Source organism: Artibeus jamaicensis, unplaced genomic scaffold (genome assembly GCF_021234435.1).
Source record: "Artibeus jamaicensis isolate MK-2021 breed Jamaican fruit bat unplaced genomic scaffold, CSHL_Jam_final scaffold_612, whole genome shotgun sequence".
Taxonomy (NCBI): domain Eukaryota; kingdom Metazoa; phylum Chordata; class Mammalia; order Chiroptera; family Phyllostomidae; genus Artibeus; species Artibeus jamaicensis.
The window spans coordinates 298270-324069 of record NW_026522049.1 but is presented as its reverse complement, the minus strand read 5'-3'; the positions used below and the strand labels follow the sequence as shown (position 1 = coordinate 324069).

At 52.8% G+C, this 25800-nt stretch overlaps 3 protein-coding genes across 11 annotated transcripts in view; 2 read left to right on the top strand and 1 right to left on the bottom strand.

Annotated features, from left to right (window-relative positions):
* ACSBG1 (acyl-CoA synthetase bubblegum family member 1) overlaps positions 1–1124 on the top strand; it is a 32094-nt gene extending 30970 nt beyond the window's left edge. For all 5 annotated transcript variants that reach the window (XM_053658863.1, XM_053658860.1, XM_053658864.1 and 2 more), the window contains one exon: positions 284–1124. In XM_053658863.1, coding sequence (XP_053514838.1) covers positions 284–369 — 86 coding nt within the window. In that variant the 3' untranslated portion in view covers positions 370–1124. The remainder of the gene's footprint in view (positions 1–283) is intronic.
* IDH3A (isocitrate dehydrogenase (NAD(+)) 3 catalytic subunit alpha) lies at positions 1119–13860 on the bottom strand. The gene is made up of 11 exons (XM_037155900.2): positions 13753–13860; positions 11562–11624; positions 9447–9530; positions 7859–7973; positions 6806–6993; positions 6189–6322; positions 5382–5484; positions 5216–5280; positions 4332–4416; positions 3747–3899; positions 1119–2485 (listed from the first exon to the last, which is right to left on the bottom strand). The coding sequence occupies exons 1-11, from the start codon at positions 13777–13779 to the stop codon at positions 2402–2404; spliced, it is 1101 nt and encodes a 366-aa protein (XP_037011795.1). The 5' UTR covers positions 13780–13860; the 3' UTR covers positions 1119–2401.
* A 107-nt stretch (positions 13861–13967) lies between these two features.
* Positions 13968–25723, top strand: CIB2 (calcium and integrin binding family member 2). 5 transcript variants are annotated; one of them, XM_053658985.1, is made up of 9 exons: positions 13968–14045; positions 15002–15134; positions 15792–16808; positions 18331–18420; positions 19434–19468; positions 21501–21612; positions 22972–23119; positions 25065–25260; positions 25553–25723. In XM_053658985.1, exons 3-9 carry the CDS (start codon positions 16758–16760, stop codon positions 25572–25574), a joined length of 654 nt encoding a protein of 217 aa, XP_053514960.1. In that variant the 5' UTR covers positions 13968–14045; positions 15002–15134; positions 15792–16757; the 3' UTR covers positions 25575–25723. The 5 variants fall into 5 exon arrangements, with proteins under 5 accessions (XP_053514960.1, XP_053514959.1, XP_037011855.1 ...); XM_053658984.1 differs by lacking the exons at positions 15002–15134; positions 18331–18420 and adding exons at positions 19036–19094; positions 20515–20569 and having other exon boundaries at positions 13982–14045; XM_037155959.2 differs by lacking the exons at positions 13968–14045; positions 15002–15134; positions 18331–18420 and adding an exon at positions 20515–20569 and having other exon boundaries at positions 16404–16808.
* The last annotated feature ends 77 nt before the right edge of the window (positions 25724–25800 follow it).

Below are 25800 nucleotides of genomic sequence, written 5' to 3'. Positions count from 1 at the left end.
ACAGGTGCAGGTCGAGGGCAAGGCGGAGGTGGCTCACGTCTCCACATCCGTGAGAGAAGCTGCTCTGTCGCAACCATTCTCCAAAGTGGCCGACACCACTCCTGTGTGCTGTTGGCACTGCGGCCAGTGCCGGCGGAGGGGTCACGTACGGCCAGCTCGGAGGCTGGCTGCCCGTTCGTCCAGCTTAATCCCAGAGTTACAAGGCTCAGCGAGTCCGGGTCTTGACCACGCACCTCAGGTTTCTCGGAGGCCCCTTGCACTCATGCTTTCCAATCTGCTTCAGGTCCTACGATGAAGCTGAAGCGACTCACAGTTCTGGAGAAGTATAAAGACATCATCGATTCCTTCTACCGAGAGCAAAATAAATAACGGGAGGGCCTCCTGCGTCCTGAGGCCGGTGGGCCTCCCCGAGGGACCTGTCCACGCCCTCTTCAGTCTGGGCACAGCAGCTTCTGGCAGGTCTGCTAGGTCTCAGGTCCGGTATGGCACCGGCATCTGCACTTCCCAGGTCTCATGCCAACAACGGCCAGCAATTCCGTGCATAGTTTTAAGTGCCACCTTTTGTTCAGGTGATGGGAGACCAGCTCTCCTTCCAGAACTGAAGGGTTGATACTTTATGGCTTTAGTTCCAGGTAGAATTTATGGGCCAGTAGCTCACTGAGCAGCCTGCCAGCTGCAGGCTGTGTGGACAGAGGGGGGGAGGGGGGAGTCGGTTCATGTTACTGCAGGTGCCACCAGGACAGTGGCTGTAACTCACTCACCCTGGAATGTGCTGGACGGGCCACCGGCCACTCCACACCTAAGCCATCCCCAACACGTGCCTACTGACCTGCTGCTTCGTAGGACTGCTGCTTCCAGTTTGTATTTAATGTGTGATTCGGGTATTAAACTTTTAACAACCGTCAACAAGTACGTGACTTTTCTTGTCGGTTGAGCAAGTGGGACCAGCACAGACTGTAGTGGGCGTTCACCTGCAGGGCAGTGCCCCGCGGGCACGTGAGGGACGCTGGGCACCTGGGTCGGCCGAGGGCTGCCGCCCCCGCCTCAGGGCCCTGCCGCGGAGCAGCCGCTCCAGCCATGGGGCCGAGCCCTGGACCTTGAGACAGCGCACATCTCAGTCGGTTCTGGAATTCTTTATTAGTGTGAACACAAGAATAACTCACGAATTTCAACAAAACAGAGGAAGCAACAGCTGAAACAGGAAAACACACGTGAGATCGAAAGTCTGGTTTCAAGCCTTAAAAAGCGCCCAGGCAGGGATACCTGTGGTTAAGACATCCCGTGACCTGGGCCCGTTATGCAGAGCCTCCGGTTTGTGTCATTACTTGAGGAACAAGGGACATGAGTTGCCTTTGGTTTGGGGCCAAAGGGTGCCTGTTCGTGAGAACAGGGACTCAGCGCCCGAGGGGGAAGAAAAGCCGTGCTGCCGGGAAGTGGTGCCTGACAGCAGGGGCTGTGACCCGGCTCAGGCCGCGTCTGCGCTCTGCAACCTGGCCTCTTCCTGGGGCTGCTTCTGGGGAGGGCAGGCCGCCAGGGAAACACAAAATTAATGGTGTGGTCAGGCCTCTCGGCAGGACCGGCTGGAGGGGGGCACACTGCAGAAGTGTGACCGCACACAGGTCAGCCACCATGCCCGACTGTCAGTTGGGGCCCTCGTGGCTGTTACCCATGATGCTTAGTGTGTGTCCAGTGAAAAGAAAGTTCAGCCCCTCACTTCATGAAAGGCTCCAGGTAACAAAATAGTTGAACAGCGTAGCTGTGTCTTTGTAGCCAATGTATTACCATTCCTTATTAACAAAAGTTATCTCTCTCGTATTTCTTGGATCTGAAGTCTTTATTCATAGTCAGTAATTCATATAAAGGACAAATCTGTCTTAATTTTCCATATCATAAAGAAATACACCATAGTCAGTTTGTGAGGTGAACTTTCCTAGGAAGTTTCTCTGGTGCCTGTTCATTTGATAAGAATGTCATCTTGTGCTATTATGTCAATATTCTGTTTTATTTCTATTATATTTTTCATAAACTAATGACAACGTTTTCTTTAGAAAGTTAGATGTTTTCTCTTATTAATTCTGTACCATATTTACAGCTGAGGAAAACGGTTTTAACTGAAGTGTAAAATGGTTAACAATGGCAAATGATACAGTCCACCAAAGAGTTTACAAAAAATGTATACCAAATAGACATTAATAAATAAAACAAGCACTTGGAAACGTCCTTTGAAAGCACACCTAGGGACATCACCTGCACCCTTCGCAGACTTTGTGAAGAGGCCAGACCTAGAGGTCACTATCAGAAGCAAGGAGACTCGGTGCACTCGGAATGGAACGTGTTCTCTCTCACGCACCTTCGTGTGGCTTCGGTAGCAGGCACTGATGCGGATGCCGCCTGTAAAGCCTTAATCTAAGTCTTTCACTCGGTGACAGATTTCTTGTGTGAAGTCTGAGCATTTTGCATTGCCTCCCAAATCTTTTGTTAAGCTCTGAGAAAAGGAAAAAGCAAAAGTAAAAAATGTATCTCATAGTAAACCAAAGCAGGGATATTTTTGTTGAAAGCGTGGTGAGACACCAGCTGGGCAGGCTACCGGCTACCCGGCTACCCGGCTGCTGTCTCATTTAGTTCATTTCAAAGCCAGCCCCCCTCACCACATCTGCCTACCCCAGGAGGATGGCAAATTCCCAGGAAAATGTCTGATTATTGACATTTAATATCTAAACGGGGGAATCGTAAATCCCATGGGGAATTTCTAAAGTTGAAAAAACTTGACATATTTTGATCTGTTTTTAGAGGCTGGGAAACAAACACTGAGGTAATTTGAATCACTAACGACTAAACTTCCCTCTATAGGCAGAAAATTCTCCCACGCATCTGCTGTTCTCCAGCTTCTCCTCTCTGCAGCCCCACACAGACCTCCATACACTGAACTTGCATCACCATGTCCTGCTTAATTAAAGGGGCCTGCTGTGTAATTGCCACCCCTCTGCTAAGGCTATTTGTGAACAGGTTAAATTCACAAATACAGTCAGAAAAAACAACAAATGAAATCATATGCCCTTTAATAGGACTACTGGGCTGTTAAAAACAGGCTGGGATTTCCTGTAAGAAGCAAGCAGCCACCACCTCCTCCACCGCAACCCTTCCGGGGCCACAGGTGAAACCGGGAAGCCTGGTGGGCAAGAGCCGGACTGGGTGAGAACCCCAGCTCTACCCTACGAAGCTGTGAGACCTTTGATAAAATAACTGATCTCTCTGTGCCTCAGTTTCCTCATCTGTAAAACGGAATTCATTATAGGACCTACCTCACAGAGTAATTAATAAAGATTTGCTGAGACGACATATTCAAAGACCAGCGTGTAAGGACTGGGTTAACATCAGCCATTGCTAACACTTTGTATTTCTGACGCACCTCGTACAACAAGTGACACCACGGTGTCAGAGACACAGCTGCATGCGTCTACTGCTGGCTTCTGAGCTCCTGGAGGCCAGGACCTCGTCCTATTCCTCAGTTTTTTTATGCTTCACACCTTAAAAGGTACACCATAGACTTTTGTCGGGGGGAGAAAAAAGGTGCGTAGACCAAGGTCAGGGCCCTGGCCACAATCACATTGCCAGGCACATGACACCTGGGCCCAGACCAGCTCTGACTGTGGAACCTCTGCTCCCCCCACGGCTCACTCCCTGCCTCTCAGCCCTTTCCGGTGAAACCCTGGGAGACAGGCAGGAGGACAGCACCGCGACGGTACCTTCCCATCCTTAATGGTGGCGAAGCAGGCCGCCTCGATCCGCGCAGCGTGCTCAAACAGCCCCATGTGGCGCAGCATCATCACCGCGCTGAGCAGCAGGGCCGTAGGGTTGGCCATGTCCTTGCCGGCGATGTCCGGGGCTGTGCCGTGAACCTGCCTCGGGGAAACAGTGCAGTGAGGGGCGTGTGGGGCTCTTGGTCCTCTCTCTGGACTGGTGGACGTGGTCGCTTAGCAGCGGCCACGCCCAGCTCACCAGGCACAGGTCTGGCAACAAAGCTGCAGAAAAATGAGGGGCAAAAGTAACTGTTTCCAGAAACTTCAAAACTACGGACCACCTTTCTCTGCCGGCTTTCATTGAAATATTTCAACTGAGGAAGTTTAAATATGAAGGATACAATACAAACAACAGGGGAGTGAGTGAACCATGCTTATATTAAAAAAAACTCACTGTATTTAAAAAAACATTATTTTCTTCTGACAACTGGAAAAACTCAGAAGTTGGAACACGTTCTCGCAGGTCACCCCTCCCGGGTTCTCGTGCCATTCTGGCCCAACTGCCGCTTTGCGTGTCAGCAGGATCCTTACCGACTCAAAGATCGCGACCCCGTTGGCGCCGATGTTGCCGCTTGGTGTCACACCGAGACCTCCGATCAAGCCCGCACACAGGTCGCTGGGGGTGAAGAACACCAGGAGTGTGGGTTTGAAAACTAAAACGTCTCACGCAGCACCCAGACTTCCACTTTTAAATATCATCCTCCACTGAAAGGCACCGGGCTCCTTGGAGAAATGGCCGATCCCCGCACTAGTTAGGAACATCGGGATGATCCTGGAGCGTGTGACCGTGCCAGGCAGCAAGCAACAGCTCAGAGGGATGCCCCTGGCCAGGTCCAGACAACCCAAGTCTCCACATGAACGATGGCGGCGGGTGTGATGCTGAACAAAAGAAATGAGTCCTGACTGACTGACACAGACACACACGAGACAAGGAAAAGCTTGTCCCATGGCAGAACACCAAGTGAGGAATGTAAGGAGGAATGATGGACTCGGAAAATCACCCTTTGGCCAACAGCATGAGTGTGAGTGTGTAAAGAGAGGGACAAATACAGTAAAAGTGATAAAATGCTGACATCTGGGGAATGCAGGTGCTGAGTACACAGGAATTCTGTGTAACATTCTTGCTGCTTTTCTGTAAGTCTGAAGTTACGTCAAAAGTTACAAAAATGACCACCCACCTACTAGTGATACAGAAAACGTTGAGGTCAACCAATAAAACACAGGAAGACTGTGCAGAACTAGTGATCAGGGAGCAATGAATGGGAGCGGAGACGGCACAGAAATGGGGAAGAGCCCGCCCACGTGGAATCATGAGACCACTCCCTAAACTGTTACAGCTCAGCTCCCGTCCCATAGCAAACATTTCTGGACCTTTATAAAAAATACTACAGACTACAGGGGGCGACCAGACTTACCTCAGGATGTCTCCGTACAAATTTGGCATAACAAGAACGTCGAACTGGGACGGATCTTGGACCATCTACGAGAAACACACATGTGCATCCAGCAGTCAAACCTGCACAGCAGACGGACACACCGCATGCCACGGAAAGGAGCAGGCCAGCAGGAACGCATACTTACGTTCAGACAAACTGTGTCAAGGTACATCTCGTTAAATTTAATGTCTTTACAGTTTTCTGCAACTTCCCTGCATTTCTGCAGAAAGAGCCCATCTGACATTCGCCTGTATTTAATCAAATAAAAATTGTTGAAAGCAAAAACTTGCAGGAAGAAAAGCATCAAATCAGAGAAGTAAAGTTTCGAAAGCCATGATGTGTGATTTCAATTACAGTAAAATGACTTCTTAGGCAGTGGTGTTACCCAGTACGAATAAGAAATCGGTATTTATAAGAAAATGCTAAAATCGCTTTAAAAAGGCTGACTGATTTGAGTGGTTTGACTCTTTTTCACGCCCAACACGTTCTTAGGTCAGGAAACCTGTTTCTTTCCACATGCGCTATGGCCTTTAACTGCTGGGGCTGAGGAGAACTTCACGGGCTAGAATCATGCACCACAAAGGCGACCACTGTGAGCACTGACTACTGCCATGCCCCTGAGCATGTGACCGTCTCACAAACACTCCTGCTATGCCATTTCTACGGGGGTTCCAGACTCTGCAGCTTCCTTCTCTTATTTCTTAGTCCCCCCTTAAACTCCAGGACCTGAATTCCCAACCAGCCCCCGCCCCAAATCTCCTCCACTCATTCACTCACGGAGGCATATACAAGTAGAAGATTGTGACAAGAGAATTGTGTGCCTGACCCTCTCACTGTTAAACAGGGTATTTTTTGGAGACACCAGGAATCAGTGCACAAGCCAGACAGAAGAAAGTAAACCCCCCTGCTCCCCCACAAAGCATGACAGGGTGCTGAGCCCACAGGGACGCACATGATGTTGGCTTTGTGCACGGCGGTGACGTTGCTGCGGTGGTTGTTCCGGGCATACTCAAAGGCGAACTCTGCGATGCGCCTGCTCGCCTCCTCAGTGATGAGCTTGATACTCTGCACAACGCCGTCCACGATCTGGAAGAAGGAAGTCGAGACAGGAAGTCCTGCCTTGCTGGGAAGGGGGTGGCAACATCCCGGCCCTGGGTGGCTGTATGAACCGTGTGGTCAGTGGCAGGCTCACACAGCACCGGCAGCCATGGCCAGCATCACACATACGGTGCGTCAGTGGGGTGAATGTTGGTCCAGCCCTAGGAAGTAGGCGCTGGCAGCCTCATTGCACAGATGAGGAAAACTGAGGTTCAGAGAGGATCGCCTGCCCAAGAGGACCCCGGTGAAGCCAGGATTCAAAGTTTACACAGAAGGCAAAGTTCCCAGCCCCGTGGCGTTTTCTGAGCGCCCAGGTGAGCACATGGCCCAGAGACCCAGGGCCAAGACAAGCGCCCACACCTCAGGTCACAGCAGGCTGCCTTGGAGCTGTTTTCACGGGAGTGTGAACAGCTGCCCAAGTGCTGGGGAAGCAACCCAACTGAGAATAACAAGTATCTGAAGTGAACGTACCACATGCTCGATTCCACTGTATTCTCCTTCTGTATTCTCTCGAATGGTGACGATATTTACATCAGTGTAAGGGGTTTTATAGCCTTCTATGGAAACACATGGTCGGACATTTGCATAGAGGTCAAAGGTTTTACGCAGCAGTAAGTTCATGGATGGGTGACCAGCAGCTATTGGGGTCTTCAAAGGGCCTGTGAGAAAGAACACCCAGATGACAATAGGATCTTCTCTTCTTTATAAACACAAGTACGTAAGGTTTGTTTGAAATTGCAATTTTTTGGTTTTAATTTTCCATCAGAATTGTATTTAGAACCCCTCTTTTAACACGCATGCTTCATTAACTAAGGGACACTTTCACAAAAGAGCAAGTCTCTTGAAAGGACAGAAGGTGCTCTGTTTGTGAGCTGAATGTTCTCTTCATTGTGGGCGAGTCCATCCTGGCTGGTCACCCTTGGCAATCCTTCAGTGCCCACTGACCCCGCCCCCGGGCTTCCCTGGACATGGGTTCTGCCTCAGACTGTAGCCGTCCCCCAGATTCAACTGACAGAAGGAAATCTCTTCAAGGGAGCTTTCTGGAATGTTCCCTGAGCACCTACTGGCTGAGGACCCAGTGCGACACGATCTAATCCTCACCATCTTCCTATGAAGTATCAACTCTGTCACTGTCACTTAAAAGTAGAGGAAGAAACCAAAATTCTTTTTCAAAACCAGGAGTAAGAGATTCGTGCAGGCCTCCCAGGCAGTATGTGGCAGAGACGAGATTCCAATGTGATCCGTCTGGATTTAAAGCCTCCCATGGGCTAGGACTTTGAATCATGACCTTAAGTATGGATCCACTATGTATATACTTGATATGTAGTTACAAACTATATAAGTATGTATTTGACATTAGCCAGTAATACTCTGTGTTTTCACTGTGGAAAATATGTCCCCAAGTGAAAACACAGCATCTTACTATGAGTGAGTGGCTTCACTGGAGCCTAGCTGTATTTAGCTTAAACTTTCAAAAATACAACGCTGGGAGCAGAACTCATCACCGCGCCCCTTCAGAGCTACCTTTCAGGCCCATCTTGTTCTTGTCCATGGACTCCTTGGCTTCCGGAGGGATCATCCACTTTCCTCCCGGCCCTTGGATGGCAGTGACGTTCCGCTCCTCCCACTGAACGGGCGCCTGGAGGCCAACACCGCAGAGCACAGTGTGGGGAGAGGTGATGTGAGTGACAGTCCCACACCACCACCAACGCACTCCCTCGCCTTTGGTGTGAGTGGTGACAATGCACTCCATAAAGGTCCAGAAAGTCCCTGGTATTCGAGGTCAGATGTCGTTCTCTAGCCCGCCCTGAGGGACTGTCCACCCCATCCAGTCAGGCCCCTAGCTGCCACTTGCCCACTCCGGTTTTCCACAGCGCTTAATGTGGCTATAATTAGAGTATGATCATCAGCAGAAAAGTACAGTTCAGAGAGATGTTACACAAAACTGATACGTGGATGAACCAGGAAAACACTATGCTAAGTGAAGTAAGCCAGTCATAAAAGACTGTATATCATAAGCTTCTATTCACATGAAACAGACTGAGCAAATCTATGCAGACAAAGTAGGTTAGTGGTTGCATGAGCTGGGGATGCAGGAGTAGGGTGAGAGAGTCAGCAAATGGGGAGCGGCTGCTGATGGATATGGGGTTTCTGGGTGATGAAAATATTCTAAAATTAGATTGCGGTGAGGGTTGCATAACTCGATGAATGTACTAAAAACCATTAAATTGTACAGTTTAAATGGTGAACTGCACAGTACGTGAATTATCTCTCCGTAAGCTGTTAAAAAAGAAAGCTATATTGCATAACCTACAAAGGCAGCAGTTCGAAGGCATAAACCACAGCGTCGTCCTTTCTTCCCACCCACGCTTCGGCACACACACACACGTCTGGCTGCTGGCGCACCGAGCGTGCCTCATGAACAACGCAGGGAACGAGCCTGTTTTTGTTGCACTGAGGTGCTCCTGGACCAGTGTCACTTTCTCTGCAGGAGCTCTATTTCCAAGGTCACGCAAAAAAACAATGTGTGTATATTTTAAATAAACTGCATTCCTCGACTTACACCTGTTGGGATCGTAACCACCACTAATTTACTCTTGCACATTTATCACCTGCAGCTATGAACAGCAATAATAAAGCACCATGTCAAAAACAGTCCAAGTTTCCTAATTTCCCAAAACAAAATGAAAGCTGGGCTGTTAGAAGAATACCTCACACTTGATGATAATACCACATCAGAATTTTTCCTAACCTTTCGAAATCTGCTATACAGTGTTCTGAAACAGCGATTCTGTTCTCTGGGGCAAGAAGATGGAAGGCGGTAGACGGGCGACTTGGCCTGGCTGGAAGACCTAAGTCAGGCAGGAATGAGACCCAGAGAGACCTCAGTTCTGCTTTCATCACTTTGCACAGAACTGGTGCTGCTGTGGTGGCTTAAGACACCAACAGTGACAGTGGCAAACACTGATGTTCCAGTTAAAATCGTGAAGATGAGCAGACCATACCAACTCCATGCAAATGCAAAGGATTCATCGTAAGAGGTCACAGACTCCCACAGACCAAGAAACTCTTCTACAAATTGCTATTTAAGGTATGTTTAAAGTCCACTTACTTTGGCAGCATCAAAAATCTTCATAACCGAGGCTGAAATCTCAGGGCCAATACCATCTCCTGGAATTAAAGTTACTGTCTGAACCTGAATATGAGAAATCATCGAAGACGACAGTAAGAATTGATTTTTGAAGGTTTAAAAAAGAATATCATTGACAAAGAAATCCACTTTATATGTGTTGGGAGGGCTGAGTCTCAAGAAGACCCAAAGGCCGTTAAGAAAACAGACCTCCCTCCCTCAGGCTCATCAAAAAAGGCAAGATTCAAGAGACTCCACAATTCTACTCTGTAGCTGAACTCAGAGTTACAAAAACAACTCAAGTGACGGTCTTTAGATAAAACAAAAGTAAACCACCAGGCTTCCCCATTGATATTTCTTCAAGTCTGTAAAAGCAGAGAGAGGAAAAAGTTTTCAACAGTGTTCTCTCCCTAAAGCAGTGGGCTTTCCATGAAGACAAGTGCTTTCCCCTCCACTGGGGTCCCGGACAGCTGAGTGTCTCACGCAAACCGGGTCAGTCTCATCCAACACTTTTCGACTCCTTCCAAAAGCAGGTCTCAGAGAAGACGAGGCTTCAACAGAGAGGGTCTCTGTTTTTCTGAGTTCCACGATAAAACTGGCTCCATAATGGCAAATGTAATTGAAATAAACTCAGCAAAGTTGACTCGTAACCGGTGAGAATAGCTCATGTAATCATACCTGCAAAGTCTGAGTTACACTCAGACTGACAAGTGTATTTATAAAGTAACTGCAACGATTTATTTCAGAGGCTCCAAACCAATTGAAGCCAGCATTTCAAATGTAGAGATAAAAATGTGTGAAGGGAAATGATGAGAGGGTTTAAATTAGTTAAGATAATATTCAGACTCTCTCTCTCTCCACTTGGAAACTATTACATCAGTGTTGCAGACATTCCTCCACCTGGAAGTTTGGCCCAGACAAGGTCCCTGGCCTTTTCCAGTTTCAGCTGCCTGTGCTACTTTTTTTAAATCACTGGTTCAAGTTTCCCTGGTCTTTTGCCTTCCAGTGATACTCCCTGAGCAGGTGAACCAATTCAATTTTTCTGTACGACCGAAGAAATCTTTTCGAAAATTAGTTTCTCTTCATATTTCTTTCAAATATACTCCCCTCCCCACCAGGCTAATTTTTTTTAAATGGAGAGCCTGAAAACTAAGTCACAGCAGGGTGCAATGATCATTCCATCAGCTTTCCAAAACGCGTGTAAAATGCTCGCTTCACTGTCCTTCAGCTGCAAGTGCAAGTGCACTTTGCATCTTTGCAGGAGCAGAGCCCAGAACCTCTGGCTGCTTCTTCCTGTTCTCCCAACATGTTGCAATAAATGCCATCAGGCCACCCAAAGAAACCCTACTTTATTCTACAGTAGAGAAAGTAAATGAAAAAAAAAAAAAAATATGCTTTAGCCTTATAGATGCCACATAGAATAATATGTGATATGGGAGCATAGGAATCATGAAATCCAAACCAGATTCTGCAAGAAGGCTAAAATAAAAGCATATAGGAGGAGTCACTGACCCACAGTCTTAGAATGCTCTAAAAATGTGGTATCAGCTTTTAAAGCAGAGAACTCTGAGTTCCAAAAGCAGTGGATTTCATGAGAAACACACAGACGTGACAGCCTATAAAGGCTGCGGAAGGAAAGCATCAGCTTGCGGGACTTACAAGATGTTTGAGACGCTTCTGTTTGGCAAACAATCTACTGTTTTTAGGGACGCTCACAAAATAAAAATGCAAAGCAGGTTTTGAAGCTTCTCAATGATTTTTTTTCTCAACATGTAATCGTTTTGAAGAAAAAACTGTCTTACCGAAATGAGACCGTGAAGCAAAGTAACAGGCTCAAGGGAAATTTCTATCTATTTTTAACAAGGCTCTTTCCAGATATTAATGTTACAGGCTTACATAGCCAGCTGTAATATAATTCTTTTAAATGTGACCTAATAGATTTCTGCATGTTAGCCAATAATTTAAATATACAGTATAAGTATGGCCAATTTTCCCTAATTTTAAATAAATGCACATAAAAGGCTACATATAATGTATTAGAGCATCTTTCTTGAGAAACTTCTAAAAGGAAAAATTAAAAGATGTAATTATACTCACACCACCAGCAAAACCTCTGGTCACCTGTTTTGGGTTGTGAAATGCCCCCAGCAGCCGAGAGACCTATATTAATGTCAACAAAGAAATGTCACGCACAAAATTACGCCACATGCATTAAGAGGCAGAGATATTCGGGAACTTCCAAGTAATACTTTCTCATATATTAGCTCAATGTGGCATGCTACCTCGGATCTGAAAATCAAAATACAGCATTCAGATTACCTTTTGCTTTGAGAACTTAAGTACTATATACTACTCCAAAGGCAATTTTATGAATGTAATTGTCAAAAGACGTTGAAGGTAGAAACTATACTTTCTCAGGTCAAACAATGGATTTTCCTCCTAAGATATCTTTGAGGCACCTTCTGCTCCAATCTCTAAAGGGAGAAAGTGGCCCCACAGAGGTCAGTGGACTTTCAAAGTCTCCACAGGAAGTCCATGCCAGAGGAGAACCTCCCTTATCTTTTGATTCCACACCCCAATGGGCTCTCACACGGTTTTTTTCTTGTAGACCACCCTAAAGGCAAAACAAATCGACTAGTGCTTTGATTAGCAACAGTTAGAAGGAAGACTTTAGTCCCTCCTCTGAAGGCTTCACATACCTACCACAGCTGAATGAGGTGCTAAGAGTGTAAGCTCAGTGATTAAGGGAATGACTTCTGCTGAGATGGTGACACAGAAGCTGCTTCCCCTTCGGGAGCAAATGTGACATCACAGTCATCATCACACATAAATCCAGATCTGAAGAGGTACCAAGCAGAACCCAGTTACAGAATAAAACCCTTAGTGACGTCCAAGAAACTTGGTCTGCATGACGACTGAAAAGTAAATCCACTGATAATCCACTGAACCTTAGGAAAGATTCAGGCATGTGTTCCTTCTGCAGGAACAAGTGATTTCACATTTTAAAAATTTAAGCCCCAAACAATTCTGTGAAGCAAGTATGGATATTTTATGCATGGACATATTAAGGCTCGGAGATGTTAAGTAATTTGTTCAGGGTCCCACAGCCGCTTAGTTGCACCGTCAGGATTTAAAACTAAGACTCCTACATTCCAGTGTAGACCTTTCTCCACCAAATAACAGAGCATGTAGACCTCACTTTAACAAAGGAAAACAAAGGAAAAACAAAGGAAAAAGTATTAAAATCTACAGGAAAAAGAATTAAGATTTCGCCCTGGCTGGTGTAGCTCAGTGGATTGAGCGTGGGCCTGCGAACCAGACAATCGCGGTTCGATTCTCAGTCAGGGCACATACTGGGGTTGCAGGCAGGCTCCCTGCAGGCCAGTTCCCAGCAGGGGACGCATGAAAGGCAACCATACATTCATGTTTCTCTCCCTCTCTCCTTCCCTTCCCCTCTAAAGATAAATAAATAAAATCTTAAAAAAAAAAAAAGAATTAAGATTTTTATAGTAGATTTCTAGGGGACTTTTCTTGACCAGCACCAGGAAACCTGAGTGCCTGTTTCTCCTTCCGTGCTTATAACCTGTGGTGTGACCTTGGTCCCAGAGCAGGCAGAATGGGACTTAGAACCAGGAACATCCTCCACACAGTCCTTTGGGTTCCTCTCGGTCTGACACAGACTTCCTGCGTAACCTTGAGGATGACCTCTAAGGGCGCGACTGAGCGCCAACCCAGAAACCGAGAAGCCGCAAAGACGCGGTCTGAGCCCAGCTGCGCCCTGGCATCCCAGCTGTCAGGATCGCGGAAGCTCTTTAGATCGCAGATCCTCACCAAAAAGGTGGGAGAGCTGCTGGTTCTCCTGTACAAGGGTTCAGATGGCAATTCTACGGTTGAAGGTGCCCATGTCCTTCGAAGGGGGCAGAGCCGCAGGGGCAGACGGGCAAGTGCTGGGCAGGGGCGGGGAAATCTGGCAGGAAGCAGCCTGGGGTCGCCCACGGGACCTCGCCTGCCCAGAGTGCGAGGCCTGCTAAGTGACCCGGCCCTGCCAAACAAACCCGAGGAGGCCCCGCAGTCAGCGCCAAGTGGGTCTGATCTCAGACAGTCCAGATCTGCGCGGGGCCTGGTCTCCGGCCTGGGGTACCGCGGGGAGCAGGGCCGCGCGCCCCCTTGTCCTTGTCATCCCCCTCCAGCGCGGCCCTCCCTATGCGGGCTGCTCACACGCCGCGCGTGGGCCACCTCAGAATCAAGCCCTCCGGATCCACGCTGCCGCGGCTCGCCGGGTGCTCACCTTGGACATCCACGCGGGCCCCGCCATCGCGTCTCTCTCCTCACCGAGGCGACAGAGCAACTCTATTGCGCAGTCGCGAAGCCTGCTCCCTTTCACTCACCTTGGAGACCCCGCCCCCTAGAAGTCCCGTCCCCGGAATTTTGGCCTCTCCTCCTCCGTTCGTAACACGCACCGCCTCCACTAGCCAATCGCGAGGCTCGTATTGTGGTGACGTAGGCAGCCAGAACCCGGAAGCTGCGCGGTTTGGCTCTTCTAGGCTTTCCGGCTCCTCCATTCATTGACTCACCATTTAGGTAGGATTGTGGCTCTGAGACTTCCAGTTGCTAGTCACTTCTTACTATCTGCCTTTTTGACTATAGACATCCTTCCTAGAGTGGGCGAAGTGGTATCTCACTGCGGCTTTGATTTGCATTTTCCTGAAGGCCAACGTAAAGCCTTTTTTGTCCACTCTATTTTAAATGGCAACCCCTCTCCTCCCTACTGTCTATGCCCCTTCACTGATTTTTCTGTAGAACTTATTTCGCTGACGTACCATGTATATTTCACCTATTTATTTGTTTACTGTTTGACTCCTCCCCAGGGGTAAATTCCAAGAGGGCAGGATTTTTGTTCCGTGGTGCACTGTATTCTCAAAGCCTATAGAAGCGGTAATGACGTGTCCCCTTGCGCTAGTCAGGGCCCAGATTTAAACACACGGATTACCAGCTGCATGACCGTGGGCAAGTCACCTTTCTGAGACGATTTCTTAATCTGTGAGATGTGATTAGGACACCAAGCTCTATAGACTTAAGAGCATTTGTGGAATAATCTCCAGTAAATGGGCACAGAGCAGATAATCAATGCTGCTGTCCCTCCATCCATGATCCCCAGGAACAAATACACACACTGTCTCTCTGGGGACCACACCCAACATCTGGGAACCCCAGGAGCACTTGATTTGGAGTCAGAGAATGAGGTTGAGCATTGCTTTGCTACTTTCTAGTTGAATGGTGCTGGGCAAGTCACTTTTCCTCTCATCTGTAACATGGGAACTCCTCACAGCATTGTTGTGTTAGTTCCAGAGAGAGCCTCATTCTGGGCACTAGCAATAATAGGGGACTTAAGATATGGAAAATTTAATTTTAAGTAATAGGTAATAAACTTAGTAATCAAAGCATGTAAAAGCTTTGTTCCAGGAACTGAAGGTATGCCCCACCCTGACTCCAGGGTGGCGCATACCCGGACTCCAGTTCCACCTTTGTTCCTCCAGAGGACTGCAAGCAATTCAAGATGATATCTGAGCCATTGTGCTCCAGGGTGAGATGACCACTGCCCAGGACACAGCTAAAGACCACTGCCTGGGGCACAGCTTAAGACCACTACCCAGGGGGAGAATGCTGGAGGTTTTGTGTGTTTTTTTTTAATCCAATTAACAATTAACTCCTCCCTGAAATTCAAAACCCCTCACCATACCTTTATTCCCTGCTACAAAAACCTTGGCCTGGGAAGACGAGACAAGATGGTCTGTTAGGGTATGAACTGGCCATCTTCTCAGATCACTGGTCATCTGAATAAAGCACCCATAAAGATTCAATCCCTGTCTCAGTTTATTGGGTTTGGTAGTGACAGGCAGCCCGAACTCTGGTGTCTTTTCCAGTTTCAGTAGCAGCGATCAAAAGGAGTTTCTTATGGAATTTTTCTAGTCAGAGTGGTGCTTCTTTTTCATCTGTGGAAGGAGAGACTCCAGAAATGAAAACTCAGTCTTCTGCAGAAGTTCTAGCTTTTCAACCCAGAAGGCTGCAATTCAAATGAACAGAGATTAACAATTGTAAGAGAATGTGCCAGAGCATGTTCTGAACACAGAACACTGGCCTGTTCACGGGGAAGAAAGAGAACCTTTATAAAAAGTGATTGTGTGGTTTGGAGAAGTTTCAACTTCTCCAGCTCTAACATGGGAGAAGGGGGAAGTGCAGATTGGGGGAATCTTATAAAGGCCTGTCTCTACTCTAAAATCCCACATTCTCTGAATTCTTGGTCACATATACTAACTTCTTTCCCAGGTCTGAGGCCCCTATCCCACGTGTCCAATACAAGCAAAGGATGAGGACACGGCCTCTGAGTCCAGACAATTTCTGCCTCTTCTCAACCATGAGCTCCTGAGGTAGTTACTGAACCACTCCAGCACAGTGTCCTCGTTTGTGAGTTGGAGATAATGCCTGTAGAATTGGCTGCCCTGCGGTTAGAAATAACACAAGTGTGAGCTGGATCCCTGGAAGGCACTTGGTGGGGACTGTATTTGCATAAAAGCCCCAGAAAACTCCCTGGCCTTTGTCACAGTTAGTCTCTGCACACAGTAAGTCTTTTAAATCGTTCCGAGTCTCTGGTCTGTGTTCAAGGATTCAAAGATAAGCGAGCAAATCTTGTTCTCCCACCTAAGAGGCCTAGGGGCCTGAGATGCCCTGCCTTGTTGCTAGTGGTGCCTTACGCAGCCGGGGTGACCCCTCCTTCTCCGTGAGGGACAGGCGGGAGAAAGGCCTGACTAGGATCGCGCTTACAAGTCTGGCATACCCTGCCGCTTGGTCAGGGTAGCCAGGTCCCTCAGCTCGTCCCCGTGTAGCTCTCGAAAGTGTCTACACTAGACCCTCCGCGGCGCGCCTGCAACTCCGCTGCCGAAAGTGCCGGGGTCGCCACGCCCGCACCAGCAGGAGCAGGACTTAGCAGCAAAGGCATTTTCTCCCAGCCTACGCCCCGTAGAGGAGCTGCAACGCGCCCCACCCAAGGACCAGCATCTTTCTTCCGCCACGCCCCATTGCTCAGGCCCTCCCCTCTCGGGGACCACGCCCCGTTCAGCCCCCGCCCCGCCCCGGCGCTGCCCCTCCCTCAAGCCACGCCCCATAGCTAGACTCCGCCCCACGCCCAGACCACGCCTCGCCCCGACTACACCCCCTCCAGTGGACTGCGCGGCGGGATGCGTGCAGGGCTCGTCGTGCGCGGTGGGAGGCGGTGCCCGGCTGGCCGCGCGCATCATGGGGAACAAGCAGACCATCTTCACTGATGAGCAGCTGGACAACTACCAGGTGAGCCCGCGCCCCCGCTCGCGTCTTCCCATCGCTGCCGGTTTCCCGGGTCACTCCTGGCCTCTGCCTTCACCCGGAGCATGACCTTGGGTGGGCCGCTACTTCAAGCCTCCCCGGGACGGCGAGCCTCTGGAAAGCACAGCCGAGCTGCGTCCTACCTGGGTTGGGAGTCAGGTACATCAGCCCCCAAAAGTGGCTGTTAAGTTGAGGTGTCTTGTTTATCCTTGGGGAGTCTTCCTCTGGCCCAGCATGGAAATAGTGGAGCAAGAAGGCGACCTGTTACCAGCCTTACATACTTGGTCACTCTGCTCCCCCAACCACTGAGCACCCTGTAGACAAACGCCTTGGACCGTTCCTCTGGAGGTCCCAGATGGGAGACCGAGCTGCCGATGACGCTTCTAGGTGCCTGCCCTTCCGGGGTGGCTCTCATCCTTCAGAGCCCCATTCCGGTGACTCCCCCACGACTCCCTCAGGCAGAGGCCCTGACTGGGCTGTCGCCTGTGTGCAGTGCGCTGTGGGGACATGCCACCTGCAGGGCCTCCACAGCTGCCCCGCGTCGCCGTCAGGAATAAGTATTTGGTGTTGGTCTTGAAATGTGGGTCTTCTGCCGTGGGCAGCCCTAAAATGAAAGCCCCTCCTCCTGGGTGACTTAGTGTGAATAACAGATTTCCCAGCTCCCCATGAGGACCTGACAAGGAATGGGGACCCACACATTCCTGCAGCGCCTGTTGCATACCGGGCATTGTACTTCCTGCATTTACTTATGGTCAGCTCCTTCCATCCCAGGCTGGTGGATAATTGGCCCCATTTTACAAGCATGTAAACAAACCCATTCAAGACCCTGCCATGGGTCTCACAGGGGAATCTGAATCATGAATCCCTGGCTCACTCTTTGTTGGGGGTGGTGGGGTTGTGTGTATCCTTTTTCATCAGGAGGGACAGTTGCCTCCAGTGCAGCCTCACTGGAGGAAGTGTGTGCCAGGGGAGGGCGCTAGTGGGAGTGGGAGACCTGTAGGGAAAGGGGCTTTTGCTTTGCTAGAAGGTTCAGAAATAAGGCAGCCCTGAAGCAGGCCTGCTTTATGGGGGCCGGCAGGAGGGGTTCCAGGTGGAGGGCACAGCTTGGGTAAATGCCCAGAGGTGAGCACAGGTCAGCAGGTAGACCAGGCTGAGGAGTAAAGAGTAGCCCCGTGGGGGCAGGGTCCTGGGTTCCCACTCAGACCAGCTTGGCATCGGGTTACCCTTTGCAGCCCGCCCCTGGTTGGGTTCTGCTCCTTTGCCAGAGCCTGGCTGGACCCTGCCAGGCTGCTGGGATGAGAGAACTGAGAGCCGTGAAACCTGAGAGCCTCACATGACCCCCCCTCGCCTGACTCTCCAGACAGCACTAGGCCAGCCCAGGGGTTGTGGGCCACCCTAAGTTAGAGCTGCTCCCCAAGTGATCCGCAGGGTTTCTTGTCCTCCCTCCCCAGGTGGCAGTGATCCCTAAGACTCAGGGTTCTTTCCAGACCACTTCTCTGCCTTGCAGATCCATCCCCCAGACCCCCTCAAGCTCCAGAGCATTGCTGGCTGCCTTGCCCAGACCCCAGGCTGCTTGCTCCTCCAGCTGATCAGTGAAGTATGCGTCCCGTAACTCAGCCTCCCTGGGGACCCCTCCCGTCTCCACCGCCAGGGCCCTGGCCAGGCCTCCTCAGTCTCGTGCGGACAGAAGGTCCAACTCCAGCCACCCACACCTTCTGCCACAACCCCTTGCTTTTCTCACCCCACCCCTTCCCTCCCTGCTTTCTCTTTCTTTCAGCAGACACTGAGCATCACCCCTCGCACGCAACTTTTTCCAAGGAGAAAGAATTGCAGTTTGCTGAGCCTCAGGGTCCCGTCTCTGCCCGGGAAACAGCGAGGGCTCCCGTAGGCTGGGGAGGAGGATGCAACAGAATTGGATAGTCAGAGCCCCCTGGGACCAGGCCCCAGAGAGGCTCTCAGAGATACTGAGTCAGAATCATGATAACGGTCAGGGGACCTCTCCCCTCTGCCCCCGCCCTGCCCCCTAGCTGGGTCCGGTTGCTCCCTGGGGCACAGCCCTTCCACCCCCATGGACTGCGAGGTGTGGTCCTCAGCTTGGGCGGCACCAAGCAGCACCCAAGTGGCTTTGAAAACAGCTGATGTCCCTCCCCTGTCCACAGGATGCCTCCAGTCACTCACTGCCACCATCTTCTCCCCCCACCCCCCTCACCAGCCTCTCCACTGCCTTCCCGATGTGACCTTGTCGATTCCTGTGGCTTTGCTGCCAGGAAGGTGCTGATCCCCACTCCCCCACAGTCTGCGTGTCTGGGACTCTGGGTCTCGGAGCATGAGGTTCCCTTCTCCCAGCTGGCGCTGTGGTGGAGGCTGCCTCCCAGCCACTGCCCCTCCGACCCCTTAGATGCTCTCCCTCACAGCTGTGTCCCTGCACTAAGTCCCCTGGGTCAGGTCCAGAGCTTCAGGCGGTTTCTGGACCTGCGAGACTGCTGTCCCCAGTGGGCTGGGTGGCCGAGAGTGTTCCGACCCCAGCACTGTCGAGGGCCGCCTGTGTGGGGGGGTCTGAGGAAGGAGGAGCTGGGACCGCTCAACCGATGGTGCATGTTCTCTCTACAGGACTGCACGTTCTTCAATAAGAATGACATCCTCAAGTAAGTGTGATTCTGTTCGCCCCTCCGAGGGGCGGGGCCTGGGGGACGGGTGGGGCGGCGCAGGCTGTGCCGAGGAAGAAGGGCGGAAGGTCGTCTCTGTCAGGAGCCCAGTGGCGGAACCTCCCGCCCCTCCTGGACCCACATTTTTCTGCCAGGAATCGAACATCTGCTGGCCGTGTACCCGGCTGTGTGGTGGGTGGTCTCGGGCACATGTTCATGTAATCTTCATTGTCACCTTGTAGTGGGAGAATCCAACTTTATCCCCCGTGTGGCCAGCATCACATAGCTAGGGACTGAAGATGGGGCCTCAGACTCCAGGCCCCTTGCTGATTCCCTGTGTCCTGGGGCCTCTCAGATGAGGGGTCCCTGTTGGTCAGACCCCGGGCCCCTCAGGGCCCTCAGGCTGTGGCTCTGATGACCTCTGACCCCTGGGAGCCTGAATGTTCTGCGATGCCCCACTGCCCTCGGCTGTCCCCTAAGTGTGTCTTCCCTTCCCAGGATACCCCTTTACTTTAGGAGTTGGGGGGCTGGGGCTAGACAGAGATGAAGGGGCTGGCAGTCTCAGGGCGCAGCCAGGACCAGATGGTGAGCGGGGCACACAGAACACCAGGAAACCTGGCCCCCTGCCTGGGCTATCGGGTGGCACTAATAGCCTCAAGGGCTCGGGATCACTTTCCCCGCAGGTTGACAGGCAGGCTGGGGTGGGAGCCGGTGGTGGCTTCCCCAGAGGGCTGTGGGGGGCCACTGCCCCGACCCCTCGGCTCAGACAGGCCACTCTTCCTCCCCGCCCCCTTGGTGGGCAAGGACACCCCACCACCGCACCTGCCTTGGCATCAGCACACCTGGGCTCCGCTGCCTCCTCCCAGGTCTGGGGCAGCCTCGGGCGACATCTGAGCCTCGCTGAGCCTCAGGTTCTTCTATCAAATGGGACTGTGCTCCCAGCCCCAGAGCCCTGCCCAGAGGCAGGGCGGGTGGTTGACCCAGGCCCTGTTTCCAGGACCTCTGAGCACTGCTCCCCATCTCCGCCTCCCTCCACCCCCATCCAGGTGGGTTTCTGGGGGAGCCGCACCCCGAGCACCAACCGGATGGCGAGGAGGAAAGGTGAGCTGTAGGTTCTTCATGGCAGCTCGGGGCCCAGCTCAGAGATACAGAATCAGAATCGCAGATAAGCATCAGGGACCTCTCTCCTCTGCCCTCGTTCCCCCCCCCCCCGCCTGGGTCCTATTGCTCCCTGAGGCACAGCCCTTCCACCTCCACGCTGACCTCGGGTGGGCAGCCCCCATTCCGCCACCTTTGCTCCTGTAGGTAAGAGCTCAGCACCCCACCTCCTCCATAATAAGTGGGCCAAGTCCTTGTCCCTTCGGCAGCACAGAGAGAGCCCCCCCCCCAGCAAGCCGCCCCTGGGTCTTTGCCTATTCGTTACTTCGTATCATCTGTTTTACTCACTCTTAATTTTTTTATTCCACATGTGATACATGACCATAGAAAAATTAGAAAATAAAGTCAGTCAAGAGAGGGGAAAAAAAATAACCTCTATTCTCCCCCGCTGCCCTTGAAATGATGACTATAAACCCCTCAGTAGATTGAACCTTTGGGTACGCCACTTTGCCAATATCTTCCCTTCGTGTGTAGTTATTGAAGATTTGGATTGTGGTGTGTAGTCCTTTCTTTAAAATTGCTTTTCTTTAGGCAAATGGTAAAAATAGATAAGAAAGAAAAAATGATCTCACCACCTCCATAATGCATTTAGTTGGACATTTTGATTTTCAGCGTTTTGCCATTATATTAGCCCGGCGGTGACACGGTGACATCCAACCCTCACCTCTGGGATTATTTCCCGGCATAAATGTCTAACAGAGACTCCTGGGTCAGAAGGTGTGCAGACTATGAAAGCTTTTGGCTTTTGTTGCTACGTCACCCTGCAGCGGCGTCGAAGCAGGCTGCCCCCAGCCCAGTGGTGGGGAGCTGGCAGGGGCATCGGCCTGGGCGTGGGGTCACGCCCCCTGCAGGGCTTCCTCTGCTCCCCTCCCAGGCTCCATGCGAGGTTCTACGAGCTGGCCCCCAACCTCGTCCCCATGGACTACAGGAAGAGCCCCATCGTCCATGTGCCCATGAACCTCATCATCCAGATGCCGGAGCTCCGGGTAGGTGAGGGGCTGCCCATCGTGGCTGTGTGGCCCTGAACGTACCCTGAACCTCTCTGTGCCTCAGTTTCCTCCCTTCAGTGTGAATAAATGAGCAGTGTGCGAGGCTCTGGGCCGGCAGTCACCTGCTTGCCCCTTATTTATTTATTTTTAGAGAAAGGAGAAGGGAAGAAGAGAGGGAGAAAAACATCAAAGTGTGGTTGCCTCTTGAGCGCCCCCTACTGGGGACCCGGCCTGCAACCCAGGCATGTGCCCAGACTGGGAATCGAACTCATGACCTTTTGGTTTGCAGGCTGGCACTGAATCCTCTGAGCCACACCAACCAGGGCCGCTTGCCCCCTTGTTAAGTGGCCAGTCTGCTGTCTTTCACAGCTCTTCCTCAGCTTTTTCAGACCATTTTCCTCTCCCGCCTTGTCTGGCTGTGGCTTCTCACAGCTGGGTCATCCTTGGCATCACTTCTGGATTTAACTTGCAAGGACTCCCTTGGGGATTTTGTCAAAACGCCTACTCAGGCTTGGGAGGTCTGGGGACCCAAGGCCGTGTTTTTCCAGAAAGCTCCCAGGTGGATCCTTGACCCACATGTGTATCTGACATAAAGATGTCGTTCATGAGTTCCTCACCCGTAATGGCATGTGAAGTGCCCTCCGCCAGGGAGGAGGCTTTTGGGGCACAAAAAGCTGTTGTGTGGGACTTTGCCAAGAAGCTTTCGCCAGGCCTCAGATATGTGACTCAGAGGTCCCCACATGGTATCCACAGAGGCCTGTGCCCCAGTCATAACCTCAGTCCTGAGGGACAGTGAGGCCAGTCTCGGCCTGGCGCAGTCACCCAGTCCGGCCTGCAGAGGGGACTGAGCCCAGGCCCGAGGGCACTCAGGCCGGAGGCAGGTGGTTGTCCCCGAGCCTCCAGGAGGTGTCCCCGAGTGATCTGGGGTGAGGAGGGGGTCGGCGGCCTCGGGACTGGTCTAGGAGAATCCAGGAGCTGGGCGATGGCCAGCCTGGGGTCTGCTGTGCTCTCTGACTTGCTGCTTGTCCCGTCCAGTTATCCAGTCCTTCGTGGGTCTCACTCCTGCCTCCCACTGCCCTGGCCTGGCCCAGCCTGAGCTGCGCCTGCTTGGGGACGCCCTCTGCTCTCACACATCAAGGCGGAGGCCGCCCCCGTGGGGTCCCCGGAGCATTGGGTCTGCCCCTCCCCCCGCCTCCCCAGAGCTCACCCTCCAGGGAGCACGCCCTGGCTCGGCCCAGCTCTCTGTGCTCACCTGAGTGACACAACGGGACCTAACGCCCCAGCGAGGTCACAGTCTGGCCCTGGGGTTCTCCCAGCTAACCGGCCCCTGGGAGACTGTCGCGGTTCTGTGTCCAGGAGAATCCCTTCAAGGAGAGGATAGTGGAGTCCTTCTCCCAGGACGGCGACGGGAACCTCACCTTTGACGACTTCGTGGACATGTTCTCCGTGCTCTGCGAGTCGGCCCCCCGAGACCTCAAGGCCAACTACGCCTTCAAGATCTACGGTAATGAGGGCCTGCGGGGGGAGCGGATACTGGGGGCCCCTGCCACTGTGTGTGTGGGGGGGGTACTCAGGTGAGTGGGCCATCCAGTTCCTGCTGGCTTCCACCCCGGGGGATTTGGGGACACCAGGGAGACTTAGAAGAATGCCTGCCCAGCAGGGTGGCCAGCACTGATGGTTGGTGCCCAGGAGACCCCACGGGGCCCTCAGAGCAGAGGAGGGACCCGCCCCACCTCGGTGGGGAGGAGAGGGCACGTGCAGAGAGGTCTCAGTGAGGCCTAGGAGGATATGTGGTGCCCCCCAGGGCCGGGCTGTGGGGTCCCGTCAAGGAGTTTGGGCCTGGTGCCCAGGCCACCAGGGCCCACGGAGGTTTCAAGTGGGGCAGGGCAGCTCTGTGTTCCAGAAGGGTCTTGGGGCATCAGCTGAGGCTGGGGCTGGAGCGGAAGCCTCAGCCAAACAGTGAGCGCCCAGAGGTCCCCAGGCTGTGGGAGGTGAGCCTCCTTTTCTCCTGCCAGCCCTGCCCTCCCGTCACTGCCCAAACCGCCACCAGAGGGCGCTGGCAAAGCCCTGGCCGTTCCACAGTGCTTTGGACAGGGACAGCAAGGCCCAGGGAGGGACTGAGACCTGTCCTGGCCCGGAGAGCCTCCAAAAGACGTCCTGTCCCCAGGGACGTTGATCAGCCAGGCACCAGGGCCCCTGCTTTTCACACGGGGAGTTTCATGTTTATTTAGAGGACTTAGGTCTAGATGCATCTGGTCCCCATTGTGTTTGCACGTCAGAGACAGAACCCGCCCTGCCCTCCAGCCGAGGTCGCTGGTTCCTAAAAAGCTTCCCGTCACCCCTGGTGCCCTGAACCCTGCAGCCCTGCCTCTGGGCGAGGCTGCTGGCTGCAGAGAGGGGCTCCCTGCTCACCTGGGCTGGGAGTGTCTGTCCCTGGGGAGATGGGGCCCACCCTCCAACAAGGGTCGCCCCCTGCTGTACCCCAATGTCCTCATGCAAGACAGACACAGGTGTCCCCCTCTCCCCAGCCCGTCAGTCAGCACAGGCCTGGGTGCAGAGCTGGGCAGAGTGGGCACCTGTTGGGGGGCTGGGCTCCGAGAGGAAACACTGACTGCCAGGGATGTGACCTCAGGCAGGTCACTTGTCCTTCCCACGCCTCCATTCCTTCATCTCTGCCCTGGGGTTCTCACTGCACCTACTGGGCCGCTTTGCTGTGCAAACCCAGTGAGCTGGCACCTGCTGCGCTCATGGAGACAGTGAGGCCCCTTGTCACCACCATGGTGTCGGGGTTTGAGCAGCGGCAGGGGGCTGCTTAGAGGGAGCCCTGTGTCTAGGCAGCAGCCCCCACCGGGAGGTGAGGTTGGAGCCACAGTGTGAAGGCTGAGTGGACGTCTGCTGGACCGATGGGTGCGAAGGGCCCCCCAGGCAGACGCAGCGTCCGAGCGAGGACCTGGTCGTCCAGCAGGGAAGCGGTCGGAAGGGCACTGAAGCTGCTGTGGCAGGCCTGTTGCCCAGCAGAGTGACACTGAGTTCCCCACACTGTGCGCCCTGGCCAGCCATGGGCTCCTCCTGAGGGGAGCCTGCGTCTTCTGACCGGCGAGTCTGGCTGGGGGCCGGGGCAACGGGGTGCCATCGAGGATATGCGGCTTCAGAGTCGCGGCAGAATCCTCCAAGCAGCCCTCTGCCCAGATTCAGGAGCCCAGCCTCCCTGGGCCTGGGATTTCTGAGCTTTGCAAGGACCACAGGGTCACTGCGGGGTGAGGACCCACCCAATTTCCCAGGAAGCTTCACATGTGGGTGGTTGACGCGTCTTGGTTGGGGGCAGGTTTTTATGGGGCTGCCCCTCCGTCATGCCCGGCAGGGGATGAGAATCCAGAGTCCCCAGGGTGCATGGGGGTGGGGACGCGGCGTGACCGGCCCAGTCTGAGTGGGCCCCGCCTCCCCTGCAGACTTCAACACCGACAACTTCATCTGCAAAGAGGACCTAGAGATGACGCTGGCCCGGCTCACCAAGTCGGAGCTGGAGGAGGACGAGGTGGTGCTCGTGTGTGACAAGGTCATCGAGGAGGCCGACCTGGACGGCGACGGCAAGCTGGGCTTGTCCGACTTCGAGGACATGATCGCCAAGTCCCCCGACTTCCTCAGGTGCAGCCCGGGGCTGCGTGGGCAGCGGCAGCCAGTACCCAGCCTCCTTGGGCCCCCGGGGCGGGGCTGAGGCCCTGTCACCACTCAGAGCAGCAGTGGGGTCCCAGGCCACGGAGGTGGGGTCTCAGCCCGGCTCCCGAGGGGGGTGACTGAGAGGTCCCCCGTCCCCAGCAGGGCCAGCCACAGCCGGGCCTGCAGGCCATCCTTCCCTCGGCGCTGATAACCACAGGCCCTGCGTCCCCCTTGAGAACTGTCCAGGCCCTGACCCCCTCTTCCCATTCTCTCTTTCCAGCACCTTCCACATCCGGATCTGAGGCCCTGGCCAGGGTCGCAAGGCCCCAGAGCCCACCGTCCTCCTCGGCCATCTACACAGTTGTAACCTCCAAGCTCCCAGCACAGGAGCTGCAGCCTCCAGGGTTTACACCCACGAACAATATCTTGGCCCTTTGAGCAAAAAAGAAAATCCTTAACCAGGGAAGGGGGAAGGTGAGGAGCAGGGCCCTTCCCAGGTTCCCCTGGGGTTCGGCCCCAGGACACACA

Excerpts from the sequence above, each read along its gene's own strand:
- CIB2 (XM_053658984.1), top strand. The coding sequence starts at position 16,758 with ATGGGGAACAAGCAGACCATCTTCACTGATGAGCAGCTGGACAACTAC. Across the intron at positions 21,613-22,971 it reads TCCAGATGCCGGAGCTCCGG|GAGAATCCCTTCAAGGAGAG; the intron begins GTAGGTGAGGGG and ends TTCTGTGTCCAG. Across the intron at positions 25,261-25,552 it reads AAGTCCCCCGACTTCCTCAG|CACCTTCCACATCCGGATCT; the intron begins GTGCAGCCCGGG and ends CTCTCTTTCCAG.
- IDH3A (XM_037155900.2), bottom strand. The coding sequence starts at position 13,779 with ATGGCGGGGCCCGCGTGGATGTCCAAG. Across the intron at positions 9,531-11,561 it reads CCAGAGGTTTTGCTGGTGGT|GTTCAGACAGTAACTTTAAT; the intron begins GTGAGTATAATT and ends TCTCATATTCAG. Across the intron at positions 3,900-4,331 it reads GGGTCGCGATCTTTGAGTCG|GTTCACGGCACAGCCCCGGA; the intron begins GTAAGGATCCTG and ends TCCCCGAGGCAG.